This window comes from Peromyscus eremicus, chromosome 18 (genome assembly GCF_949786415.1).
Source record: "Peromyscus eremicus chromosome 18, PerEre_H2_v1, whole genome shotgun sequence".
In the NCBI taxonomy this organism is placed as follows: Eukaryota; Metazoa; Chordata; class Mammalia; order Rodentia; family Cricetidae; genus Peromyscus; species Peromyscus eremicus.
Genome location: NC_081434.1, coordinates 6,776,908 through 6,791,011, shown reverse-complemented (window position 1 = coordinate 6,791,011; position 14,104 = coordinate 6,776,908). Strand labels below are relative to the sequence as shown.

Here is a 14,104-nt window from a genome sequence, read left to right as displayed (position 1 = left end):
TTGAAAAAAAAAAAAAAGCTGCCTTCCAAATCATTAAAGACTGGCACTTTTGCCAGACAAAATGAAAAAAATTAAAAACATCATACAAAAACCAAACATGATTATTCCAGAACTATAAAATTACTCTATCAAATTGACACAGAAAACTTTGATCACTTACAGTTTCAAAACCCTTTCCATCACTGACCAGCCCATGACATCAGAGAAATCATAAGCTGTGGGAAACACTGTGCAGCATATTATTAGTATTATCGGGTACCATAGTAAATACTGAAGATGCACAAGAGAATCAAGGACAGCCTCTGCTCTCACAACAGTCATGTGGGTCAGCTCGGAGAAGGGACAGAAGGAAGGGGACGGGTTAACAGTATATACAAAGACATCGGACACCCCATAAATTCTAAGAACTCAAAGTCCTTTAGACTGATCTGGCCAAAGAGATAAGCTGGTTACAATTTAAATTTTATCCTTAGGTGTCAAAAAAAATTAAGCACATAATAATCCTATTTGCTTCTTCAAACAATGAATTTGGAAGCAGTATACTGAATGGCCTGGAAGATGATAAAAGATGCAAGAGGGGTGACTTGAAGATATATTTTGGTGGTTCACACCATAAAAGCAACTGAATATTGAGACAATATGTATGTAGAGGAAATGACCAATTAAGTGTTATGTAAGATGTAGTCAACAGGACTTGGGATGGTAAGTCTCAGATTTTGACTTGAGTCAGTGGGTGAATCGTTCTATCTGCCACAAAGTACAAGAAAGAACAATGTGGTGGTGTGTAGCAACAGTCCCAGCATCCAGAAGACAGGCAGGAGGACTGCTGTGAGCTCACAGTCATCTTGGTCAGTCACAACAACAACCAACCAACCAATCAAGATCAGGATCAGACTTAATAGACATGTTGAGTTGGAGTCATTTGTAAGCTACCTTGGCACCAATATTCACTGAACAATAGTATGTTAAAGTTGAAACTCAGGAGGGAGAATTATACTTGGGACAGATTTGGGATTTGTTAGTATATAAATACATATCAAAATCTGAAACGTAAAGGGGTTATAAAGAATCTAGCAAATATGAAGAGTGATCTTATAAAAGGCAATTTCTGTGAAGTAGTATACTGACTAGCATTAGCTGACACAGACTGTTCATGTGTCAAGCATGATTTAAGCTCTTCATCTCAGGTTACAGACGGAGAAACCATGAAGTTTCTTTATTCAAGGTGATACAATTAAAAAGTGGCAGAGCTACCGTTTGAGTGCAGGCAGTATGGTTGAAAAGCACGTGTTTACCCATTATACTTAGCGGACAGCCACCGTGCAGTGAGGACAGCAGAAACGGCAGTGACAGAGTGGGCAGCTGCAGCCTGTTCTTCTCAGGGTCGTGGGCCTTCCTATCCCTGTCCCCCATTTAGGACACTTAAAAGACCTGTACATAAGCTGAAAAGACAGTGACAGCAGGAAGTTAAAGTACAGGACAACGGAAACAGAGTCTGGGAAAGGACGTGGACTCCAGGAAGACGGTGGTATAATCCTGACAACATGTGTACTACTGTTTTTAGTATGGCAGTCAGTGATAATACTGTAAGTATAAAAGGAATCTGGAATTACATTTTATTTCTCTCAGAAGGCTTTTCCTATGAAGTAATAATGTTTTCTTTGAAAAACACTGAAATAATTCTCCTGACAAAATATATAGTATTTAGGAAAACTCTTAGCAATTATTCCCTTCTATTATATCAATGTCAGTATAACTGAGGCAATCAAATCAAGTATACATAAAATCAGGTATATAACTGAGGTACTTCAAATAACCATCGTATACTACACTAAATATTTTATGTGACTTTTTTTTTTTTAAGAACATTTCAACATGTGAGAAAGTATCAGTAGCACGAAGTGGGTTCTAATATGCACTTATTGAGTATATGAATGATGTGCTTTTGCTGTGGTAAAGTAGATTTCTGATTCAGAGATTTCTATGGAGAAAAAAAAAGGGGGTAAGACATGAGGTATAATATTTGTAACTCTGGTAATTTTCTGATATGGGCAACCTGAAATACGATGAATAGTAATGTTCCCTACAAATAAAAGTAAAAGCTAATTCAAAAGGTGACATCTGCTAGAGTGTGGTAGAGCACTGGCCTACCATGTGCATGGCACTGAATTCGACCTCCAGCACCCAGGGCAGCAAAAAAAAAAAAAAAAAAAAAAAAAAAAAAAAAAAAAAATAAATAAATAAATAAAATAGCTACTTCTTAGTAAAGCCCCACTTATTTTCTGATGGCTTTCTTTTCTTTGTACTCAAAATATTATATAGACCATGTATTCGGATAAATCTTAGGTATTCATAAGTCTATTATATTCAATAGACCATGAGCTTCCAGAGACAGGCACTGTCTTTTTAAACTGTATCATCATGTCTGGAATAGATACTTAATGGATATTTGTTCAAGCAGATAAAGTAACTAGTAAAACAGTTTATTTTTCTCAGTTGAACTTTGCTCATTTTTCTCTAGATGAATTCAGTGAATTTGTTTCATGTACCATATAAGTAAACACTGCATGGAAAAAACTCAAGTGAACAAATTAATGTTACTCTAAATTAGTGCTGCCTGATCCCGAATAAACCCCCAGTCACACCCTTCTAATCCTCTCAGAATGACGTAATGCTGCATTTTGGAGATAAAAGAATTCATTACAAAACCTAGAAAATATTTGCATCCACAGTTCTTTTTTTCTCCTACCAAACCTAAGTGTCTTTCCTCTATGAAAACCCTGGAGGACTTTGAAGACGCACTCTTTCGATGCACCAGCTCCCAGGATTCAAATGCCGTCTGCCCTGTATTTCCTTCCATTTTAGGCTTCGGACCTATACTCTCAAACAAGAATATTTGGCTAGTTAAGGTCATTTACCTGTAGGCTTCATAAAGCATGAAACAAACATACCTAGAATTAATTCATAATCTTCTCCTCATGCAAATGTATTCCTACATTTATTTATCTCTTTTCCACGTCTATGATTCTGTCAATGTTAATATTCGTGACTATAACGTACAAGACAGAAACTAGAGGCACTTAGGACTCCTTTTATCTTTCCTTAATTTTAGTGTTTTCTATATGTGAGATGCTATTCCAGGTATAGGGACAGAGCGGCAACTAACAGTGACTGCATTCATAAAACTGTTCTTCGTTCATGTGTATGGGTGTGTGAGACAGGAATAGGCAGAGACAGTTAACAAACCCCCTCAAATACAAACAGCAGCATACCAGCTGCTCATGAGCTGTACGCAGAAGGTGAGGAAAGCAGCTACTACTTTCTACAGAGTACTCGGGAAAGGCCTTCTTTCTGGCTGTTAGAGACCTAGTAGTCAGAGGGCAGAGATGCAGACACTTAAGAGGAAGATGATCACAGACACAGAAGCAGAACTAGTTTTGGTACATACAGTGAATCATTACAGACAAAGTAAACTTGAGGAGAAATGGTGGGATAGAATGCTGACATCAGGCCTAGATTACATAGGACTTTGTATGATGTTAAGGAGGAACTATGTTGTGGGAGTGTGTGTGTATGCGTGGAGGCCCCAGGTGAACACTGGATGTCTTCCCCAGTTGCTTTCTACCTTATCATTTGAGGCAGATGCTCACTGAACTTGGAGCTCACTGATTTGGCCAAACCACCCCTGGGGTCCTCTCTTCCCTGCTTCCCAGCACTGGATTACAAGCCTGGCATTTTACTTGGGTGCTGGGAGAATCAAACTCCAGTCCTCCAGCTTGCATGGCAGGCACTTTACTCAAGGAACCACCTTCCCTGTGCCCAGTGCTTAGCAACTGAAAAGGCAGTGTCAAAGGTCAATGAGATGGGAAAGAAACTCTATACCTCATAGGCAGGACTGAGGGTAGATACAAAGAAAACAGCTAAGAGAAAGAGACTTGGAAGCCTGGAACACACATTCACAGGTGAATTCTCCTTGATCTGGCTAAGACTTTTTTTTTTAAATATATTTTTGTCCTCGCCACATCCTTCACTTATTATTCCACAGCACTCCTTTGGTTCCTAAACATGGTGCATTTTAGGGACTTTATACATGGTTTTATTCCATCTAACTATGATTGTTTGGTTATAGCTCAAACATGAATGCCTGAGTAGCATGACACTCAGGATAAATTAAGAGCTATCCATTTTTCCTCCTCATGATGCTTATTATAATTTATGATAGACTTTAATACTGATCTCCCCTACTAGACTATAAACCTGACAGAACAAAACTGTTTTGTTTGTCATAGTATAATTAGTACCTGTCAGAGTAAAACATACTCAACAGGACTTCTGTAGAGCAAATTAATAAATGACATCACAGATGTAGCTTACCTGAAATAATTATTGAGTATGAAATAATTACTGAGTTTGGTAACATATAATATTTGGAAGATAATGGTCAGAATAACTTTGGTTTTTGAAAAATTATACCAAAAATTGATTTTAATTATATATTTGACATACATATACAGTCATATTCAGACTATTTTAAGAACCTAATGAGTACTATGATTTCATATATGCACTTATGTAAATCTGAAATGTTAATTTTGTCATCAATGGGATAAAAATACCAACGATATGAGAAGAATAAAATTCCAAGGGAGCGTGTGAAGTATTTTGACCATGCTTATGATCAAATGATTATGTGTAGATATAACTTTCAAGGAAACTGCTCTAATGACTTAATAAGAGTGCTATATTATGGAATTATTGTGCATTTTACAGAACTTTCATGTGTCACAGATATGTTTGTAATGGTTATACAATCACGTGAATACCTTTAATGCCACTGAACTTTATACTTCATTGTTATGTATTATCTGACAAAACAGAATGAAAGGTGCTAACAAAATTTCCTGTTAACTCATTAGTATAATTTAAAAAGTTATTTTTTATTTTATGTGCAAGATTTTGCTTGCAAGTATACATGTGCACTGTGTGGGCCTTGTGCCCATGGAGGAGAGAAGTGGGTGCCGGGTTCTCTAAACTAAGGATGACTGTGAGTCTCCATTTGGGTCCTGGGAACCAAACCTAGCTCTTTTGAAGGAATAGTAAGTGCACTTAACTGCTTAGGCATTTCTCCAGTTTCTGATTATAGCACACTTTTGAAAACAAACAAACAGGTTATTCAGAATATTCTGACTAACAACTCAGTTCGACTCACTTATTTATGTATCTCAGTCATGTAAACTTCCCTGTCTCTATTTCCTTAGTAGTCAAACAGAGATTCCTAGCCTAACTGACTGACTCCTATGAAGAGGAAGCAAAGAAAATGAAATCATATGAAAAATAACTCGGAGCACACAGACAATACTTGTTACTATTATTTGAAGACACAACTCAATCTCTGACTGTTAATGTCTCACTATGAGTTTATTTAAGAGCTAGTAATTTATTTGTAGATATTATTCACCGAACAGTGGGTCTAGTAGTCAATTCATTAACCTTTTTCCTACTCCAAACTTAGTTTATAAGTCACTGTAAAAAAGTGATTCATATTATTTAGTAAATGGTTTCTACATACATAAATAATACTGAACTCAGCTGATTATGTGTAAAAAGCACAATCACAAAATATTTCTTGTTATAAACAAAAAAGAAAGATGGTCTCAAGAACAAAGAGGGGAGAGGGAGAGAGGCAGGTGATTAAAAGAAAAAACTGCCAACAAGCATAGCCTGAATTGTAATTTAAATGCATCCAGTTAAAAGAAATTGGCAAAAGACAAAGTATGATGGACTTAGTGTGGTTTTCATCCTTCGAGAATTTACCAATCTAAATCTACATTTTATAGTGATTATTTGAGAATACCAATATGCAATGAGAACATAGGGCTGTGTGGAAGAGGGGGCAGGAAGATTCTGAGAGCAGAGAACCTTGGAATCTGCTGAGATCATGTCTCCCAGAAATGACAGGCAAGCTTTATCCATGACACCTCAACAACACAGCTGCTTAAATATGATTTGAACAATGACCAATAGACACCCTAGCATGGCAGGGGGAAATTTCATGGGACCCCACTCCTAGATAAAGAGTTACAAGCAACTAAGAAATGAGGAAAGTGGGAAAATAGCCTTCTTATTCAAGGATGAGCTCCCAATTGGTTGGCCCTGAAATCTACACAAACAAGTAAGACTGGATGGACTGAGCAGGTTGTATGTACATACCTGCTTACATACACACATAATTCACTAACAGTAACAGAGACACAGGCTATAATTTCAGAGGGAATGGGGGTTGCAACACGGGAGGAACTTGGAGGAAGAAAGGGGAGAAATGATGTAACTATAATTTATTTTAGAAGAAAAGAGAGCTGGACAGTGGTAACACATACTTTTAATCCCAGCACTTGGGAGGCAGAGCCAGGCGGACCTCTGTGATTTTGAGGCCAGTCTGGTCTACAGAGCAAGATCCAGGAAAGAGAATCTAAGCCTGAAACTTAAATCTTCCTGAAATCTGTGTTGATGTTGGAATGCGTTTGGTAAAAGTATTTAGCTTAAATGACATTTCTATAATTAAGCATATGAGTTCTATTAACAGAGGAAAGGCTGGAACCAGTTTTTGTTCATTTGATTTTTATAGGTATAAATTCTCTAGTTCCCAATATAGATAACAGAATGGGGGCTGATGAGATGGCCGAGCAAGTGAAAGTACCTGCTGCCAAGCCTGACGACTTCGGTTTGATCCCTGGAATCCATATGGTTGAAGGAGAGAACTGACTCTGACATTCTCTCATCTTCACATGTGCACACACACATAATTAATGTGAAAAAATTTAGAGGCAAAGTTTTCCTACATTAAAGTAATTAAAAACTGCTGTTAATGCCGGGCGGTGGTGGCGCACGCCTTTAATCCCAGCACTCGGGAGGCAGAGCCAGGCGGATCTCTGTGAGTTCGAGGCCAGCCTGGTCTCCAAAGCGAGTTCCAGGAAAGGCGCAAAGCTACATAGAGAAACCCTGTCTCGAAAAACAAAAAAAAAAAAAAAAAAAAAAACTGCTGTTAATAGAGATGTAACCATTATGGTATCACTCAATAAGTACACACCAGTTCTTAAATATCCATGGATGTTCAAATCTTTTATATAAAATGGTATTTTTCATGTAATGCACAAAGTCTGTATTTTAGAATCTGATGCACTAATTTGTGATTCCTTAAAATAATGTCTCTACGATCTATAACCATGTATCATTGTCATATTATGACATGAGTTAAGACTAGACAAAACATTTGAGTCTGCATCAGTTAATAAAAACACTGATTCTAGAGAAGTTTTCCATTAACAGAAAGAATGAAGAACAGACAGTTACACTCTTTTTCCTCAGCTAAGGTGAAGCCATGTTTTCACAACAAGAAACCCGTTAGTAAAGTCACACGCTGTGGGACACCCCGTTAGAGAACCATTTTTTCTCGAGTTGTAAATATTAAATTCTCACAACTATACTGCAGATCCAGTGCTTCCTCAAATCACTTGTCTGGGACCCCAGGTTCTCCTTCCTCACCATCCTGTCTCTAAAAGAGCAGACTTGTCCTTGGCTCCAATGCAAAGAGAGGACAAAGTGAAAACACTCCTACTCAGTGTCTAGAGGGGAATGCCTCCTGTGCAAAGGGCCGTCCCTGGCTAACAGCTTGGCTTTCCAGGTTTTGTAGAAGGGCCCGAGTCACTGAACTTAGTAATTTGGAGCAGACTGTTGTTTGGCATTGGTGATCAAGTGTGTCCCTGCTAAAGATAACCCATTCTCATAACGAAGTGTAACTTTCACACACTTCTGTAGAATATTAATAGTTATACCATTTTATATAATGAAATGACCACTCACTTTTTTTTTTTTTTAAGATTATTGAATTACTAGAAGACATTACATTAAAATTCATCATTAGTAGGAATGTTAAAATGTTTGGAAGCTCATGAGTGGGCTTCAATTTTACAATGAAACAAAACAAAACAAAACACCGAGGAACTCTGAAAAGGACAAACCGAAGGCCTACCTTCGAGATTCTGCCTTCATCTTAAAAAATAGGGCTGGAGAGATGGCTCAGCCATTAAAGGCTAGGTTCACAACCAAAAAATAAAATACAGTAATTGGGGCTGGAGCCATGGTTCAGTGAAAAGCACTGGCTGCTCTTCCAGTCCTAGGGGATCCGATGCCTTTTTCTAGTGGGCACCAGGCAGGAACATGATACACAGACATACAAGCAGGCAAAACACCAATACTCATGAGACTAAAGAAAATAACATGATCCCCCCCTCCTTTCTAGCTTATTTTAGAGAGCTTTGTTTTGGAGAAAGTATAGTTTTCAATTAAAATATACAAGTATGAAATAATATCCACTATTCACACAGTTGTTGCTGAAATTATCACTGAAGATCTTCATGATCGCTATTGAAAGATTACAAACTATCATCATCACGGTCAGACTGAACGATGTTAAGAGAAACAATCGGGGTTTACCAATTAACTGCTATCAGATGAACGGACCCCAGTCCTAGCTGACCAAGGCAGCCAGCCTCAGATTTAGTTTGCAGGTGCAATGGCTTGCTTGCCTATCAGCCCAGCGCGCACACAGGACTCAGGAAGAGTTTCCTAAGTCAGCATTTGACGATGTTCCCTGATCCCTGGTCTAGAGAGTTCAGCTGAACTTAACTGGCCAAGAAGCTACAAAAAGAAAGGTTAAGTTATGATTCATTTGGATCAATGACAAGGTACTTTATAGACACTTAAAATACTAGATGGCAAAGTGTCGTCATTTCCTCTCAAAGACTTGTATTTTCACCAGTCCATACTTTGTACTTATCTTTGGAGGTTATCTCCTGTGTAGAGGAGATTGAATTTTAAAATAGGAACAGAAAAATAATAGATTCAAAATTAATAATTCACAGAAAATACAAAATGTCATTAAGTTAAAATATCAAGAATAGTCTTCCCATTCTTTGGGCTTTTAAAACACAAAACTTTTATTTATAAAAAGAGAATTAAGTGCCAGCAGGTGATGGCTCATGCCTTTAACTCCAGCACTAGGGAGGCAGAGGCAAGTGGTCCTCTATGGGTTCGGGGACAGCTTAGTCTACAGAGTGAGTTCCAGGACACCCATGGCTACACAGTAAAACCCTGCCTCAAAAAAACCAACCAACCAACCAACCAACCAACCAAACAAACAAACAAACAAAAAAAGGAATGAAGTAACCTGCTCTAACTTATATATATGATAGTTACTTCAATATATACTTCATTACTTCAGATTAAAGACATATTTAACAAATATGAAAAATGAACAGAAGGTAAGAGAAAGAAAAGTAAAGTTCCATGGAAAGAAATGGACAAGGAGGCAGTAATCATCTCTTTCTTGTACACCCAAGCCAAAAGCTCTTGACGAGAAAGGAGTTAAAACGTGTATGGGAAAGGAAGAATAAGTTTCTCTACTTTTAAATGTCAAGCCTTCATTAAACTTTTAAGAATTTATCCTTTAAAGCAACAGACCTCTACTGAATAAAGGGGAGATGCCACTATCTGCTTCTACTTTGGGAATTTGAATTTCCTGCTTGGATTCTATGTCTTGCATGAAGTACCATTTAGTCTGACTACAGCAATGAACCATGCTACCTAACTGGGAGGCAGGGTACCATCCTACCACCAGCAGCATGAGCCACAAGTGCATGCTTAAATAGCCCATGAATTACAACTTGTCAAAACATGTAATATTCTTACCTATGAAAACAATAAAGACAGAACAACTCTACTCTTTTTGTAGTAATGAATCCCATGAAACACGAGTTTCATTCTGTTAGGAAAGACCTACCTGAATAGCTGAGTTCATGAAACACGTATTTCCCAAGTTACTTAAGCCACAGAGGCCTGGCTGTTCATTGTTTCTTCCAGGTTCTGAATAATCATAGTTCTTATAAGCAGTATATGATGGGAGACAGTAATTTGAGTTTTTCACACTGGAAGAAAAAAATTATAAAAATGTAGCCAATTGCATCACAATAAAGAGTACTTTAAGCATATGCATGAAATATTTGGTTAATCATTAAGTATATTTTACTGAACACTCAACCGGTACATTTTGAGATACCACTTTCAAAGTAACCTCTTTAATAATTAAGGCATTCTTTATCCAAGCAACAAAGCACCATATCAGGAGCCACATCACTCACTAAAACCCACTGTCCTGTAGGTCTACCCTGGATTAACGGGAGCAGTGTCATGGCTCGCTCCACTCTGCACTGCTCCATCAAAATTAAAACATTCAGATTTTAAACACCACCCGCAGCAATAAATCATCTCATTAATGTCTCTTTAAGTTAGCCTTCTATGGTAAGATGAGAACTTCAGGACCCAGAAGATTTGGGCTTTAGTTACAGATGAACACTGCGAGGCCCAAGGCCACTGTGACATCACTGTTGAGATGCGCTCAAGATTCTATTTATAGCTTCTAAGCTAGACTAGCAAATCTAGTACTGAAATGCAGAGAACGGCCTCTCATCAGGAATCAGAAAGGAGCGTGTGCTAGGAGATCCAAGCATTACCACTTGCCTTTTTTCTTCTAGCTGCTGCAATATTGCACTTTAACTTTATAAACAAAACAAACAAAAAAAATTGACCAGTATAATAAATGTTAAAAAACCTCTATAATTTAGGAAATCAGAATAATTTTAGAATTAAGAAGTCAATAAGTTAAATCTGTTATTTTTATGTAAGTTTATGAGAAAGATGAATTCTTAATTTTTATAGGGTAGCTATTTTATAAGAATATTTATAAGAGTACTTTGGAAACAGTTCAAAAAATCTTATTTTCAGTCCTTTTTGCTCATTAGGATGAACCTGGATGCAAATCAAGGTCATGGGATAAAAGTAAATGATGGTATAAAATAAAATGTAGTTTTACAAATAAACACAATAAATCAGTAACTCAAATAATAAAGACTGACTGGCTATAATTGATTCCTGATATTTAATTTCCTCATAATTTCAAATACTCCATTCTGTTATTCTATACATTACACTCCCGCTAGATTAGAATGGTTTATGTGAACTACAGCACTGCTTCGTCTACAAAGGTTTTTATAAACATATGCACACCATACCAAACAGACAACAGGAGTCATAAAACGACCCAAGAGTAGACACAACTGTTAGGGAACTTATCAGACATCAAGAGGCCCAGGGGTCATCAGGGGCAGATCCTTTCACTCACGGCCAGCTTTAGCAGCACTTTCATGGTTAATATACTAATTTTTAAGAAGGGAAAATATCCCAGTTCTTGTCTTTAGGTTTAGAAACACCACTTAGAGCTTGGCTATGGCACATTATAGGAAAGTTTCTTCTTCCTTGTAAAGTACAGCTATTTTTATTTAAAATCTTTTTCTTTACTTATCTTGAAATCGACGTTGTTAGTGAATTTGGTCAACAGAATGTGATCATCTCAGGCCCTGAGTGTTTTATCTCAGGCCCTGAGTGGAGACAACACTCTAAACAGTGGTTCTCAACCTGTGGGTCATGATCCCTTTGACAAACTTCAATTTCCAAAAAACATTTACATTACGATTCATAACAGTAGCAAAATTACAGGTATGAAATAGCAATGAAAATAATTTTAGGGTTGGGGGGGGTTCAGTACAACATGAGGAACTGTGTTACAGGCCAGCATGTAATGGAAGGGTGAAAGCCATTGCCTAATGAAGGTTACAGGATTACAAAAGTCACTGCCCCTTCCTACCACTTGAAGAGGAAGGCCATGCCTCAGGAAAGCTATTGTGTCTGAAGACATATTGACATGATTCTTTTCTCTAATCAGACAGTCCTATGGACACCAGAGGACCTGCTTTGATGCAGTTGCTTATAGATCGTCACTGCCAAGCCTGTCCGCTCTCCGACCTGTCATATTCTCTCTCTCTTTTGATACTATCCTAACTCCTAAGCACATTTGCGCCAGCAGTCAGGGAACCTCATTTTTTCCGGAAGGACTCCATACCTCTCATTTGCAGACTTACCTCTAACTCAGACAAGCACACTTCTCTCTCCCCTTACCCAGTTCCATCCCCACAGATGAAGCTGAGACTTTCAGCTTGGTTACCCTCTTGTTTTCTCTTCCACTCTAATACAATCCCATAAAACTCGCCTTTAGATTTCTCGTAAGTGTGTCTCATCAGACTATGACTATTTTTAGTGCTTAAAAAAAAATACACCCCCCCTCTTAGCAACAACAAAAATATCAACTCCCTGGTTTTCCAAAAAGAATCTACTCTAAGATTAAATGAAAATAGCAAGGCCCAGAGAAATAGAACCTTGATGAAATAAAACTCACAAACACTGGACTTATGGTTTTGCTTTGAATTTAATTACAAATAGATAAACAGAATTCAAGTTTCTTTTTTAAATTACTAGCCATCTAACTTATATTTTCTTTTGTTTTATAGTCCTAGTAAGTAAAAACTTACCAAGTACCTGTTAGGAATTTAATGTATCATCACTCAGAATGTAATTAAAATCAAGATCTCCTATACAGTTTTTAAAAAGGTTTATTTCTTAGACATTTCTACACACGATAGAGTAGAAAAAAACAGATACACCCTGGCTGTGAAATTTAAGTAGCCAGAGTAAAAGATCAAAGTACCCTTATTACATACTCATGAGTGCTCATGTGCGTGCATGTACAAACACACACACACACACACACACACACACACACACACACACACACACACCAATTAAAGCACATTTACATGCTTATCCCTGAAGTATATATTCAGCTGTCTTTCCTTACATGTAACATAAATAGATGCTGGAATGTTTTTAATTCATTAGGACAAACATGAATGAAAACCAAGGTCTTATGCTAAAAGTAAAACAGATTGTTTCAAAATGCACTAGACTTTTTACTTACTCTGAAATGGGAAAACCTTATATGCAAAGCAGTTTTCTGGTTGTTTTAAAAAACCTGAATCTCTTCAGAGGTGTCTATACTTTGGTTTAAATGCAGGATCAGTATAATGCTTACCCAAAGATTAAGACAGTCTACATGCACAATGCTGATCCATGTTATGCATTTTAACTGCACAGAGGACTTGTCCTGGTCAGTACAGAAGCTAGCAGCCGTCTGCATACCCAACAGAATACTTGCAAACTTGAAAAGCTTTCCTAGGCCCCATGGAAGCTTCTGCTTCTCTTTTTTGCTAACGATTGGAAGGTAGCCATCATCTTTAAATACTATTTTGAAAGATTAAGTTTACAGAAGCATTAGTAGGAATTTTAATACTGTACTGAGTTAATACTGTATTGTAAATCCTCTTTAATGGCGATATGTGAAAACAGAAAGTTTTGTACATCTGACTTTTTAACTTTCCGATTGACTTTTCAATTAGTATTGGTGTCTGACATCATAAACATGTATGTAATCATGCTCACTTCACAGTTAACAAAAACGTGTTCACCTTGGTCATTCAGCAAAAACAGATGGCAAATTCTAGAAGATCACAATGTCTACGGTTATTGCTATGACTTAATCTCATACAAGGTATCATTTTAATTTCAAAAGAAACAGACAAATTAACAAAACATCTACTTTGATAAGGAATGTTAAAACCTAGATCATTAAAATAGCTTTAATAGCAATGTTAGTAATATTATCAAATACAATAAGGCAGAAAAATAAAGGTAATGAAACCATTAACAGTTAAAAAATTAGCATATTTAAAAAATGTTCATTAATTGTAATTGAGGCAAAAATATTTTACGACCAAAGAAGTAACATTACTGTACAGGGTAAATGAACTGTATTCTAAAAACAGACTTCACAGTTTTTTAAATAAAAACATTTTATTAAACTTAAATTGTGAGTGCACTTTATCACAGTTATAATAAAACTGTTATCTCTGGAAATGAAACTTTACCTCTTAGTGAAGTATCAGTTTATAATAATTTTAGTCTTGGACTTGTAAATATGTTTCATATAATCCTGTGTATCTTCTGTTCTTAATATATAATTAAGTCTGCAGTATAATCACAAATTTTAATATACTATTTAATTCTGCAGACCACGTCCACATACATGAAATTTGATACT

At 36.8% G+C, this 14,104-nt stretch overlaps 1 protein-coding gene across 8 annotated transcripts in view; it reads right to left on the bottom strand.

Annotated features, from left to right (window-relative positions):
• Nucleotides 1–14,104, bottom strand: part of Usp15 (ubiquitin specific peptidase 15) — a 95,834-nt gene that overhangs the window by 26,485 nt on the left and 55,245 nt on the right. For 7 of the 8 annotated variants that reach the window (XR_009375128.1, XR_009375130.1, XR_009375129.1 and 4 more), the window contains one exon: nucleotides 9,839–9,983. Coding sequence is in view for 5 of the 8 variants with exons in the window: in XM_059245665.1 (XP_059101648.1) it covers nucleotides 9,839–9,983 (145 nt within the window). In the remaining 3 variants the exon portion in view is untranslated. Of the gene's footprint in view, nucleotides 1–9,838; nucleotides 9,984–10,222; nucleotides 10,424–14,104 lie in introns of those variants that run through there. The other variant, XM_059245660.1, reaches the window with a different exon arrangement.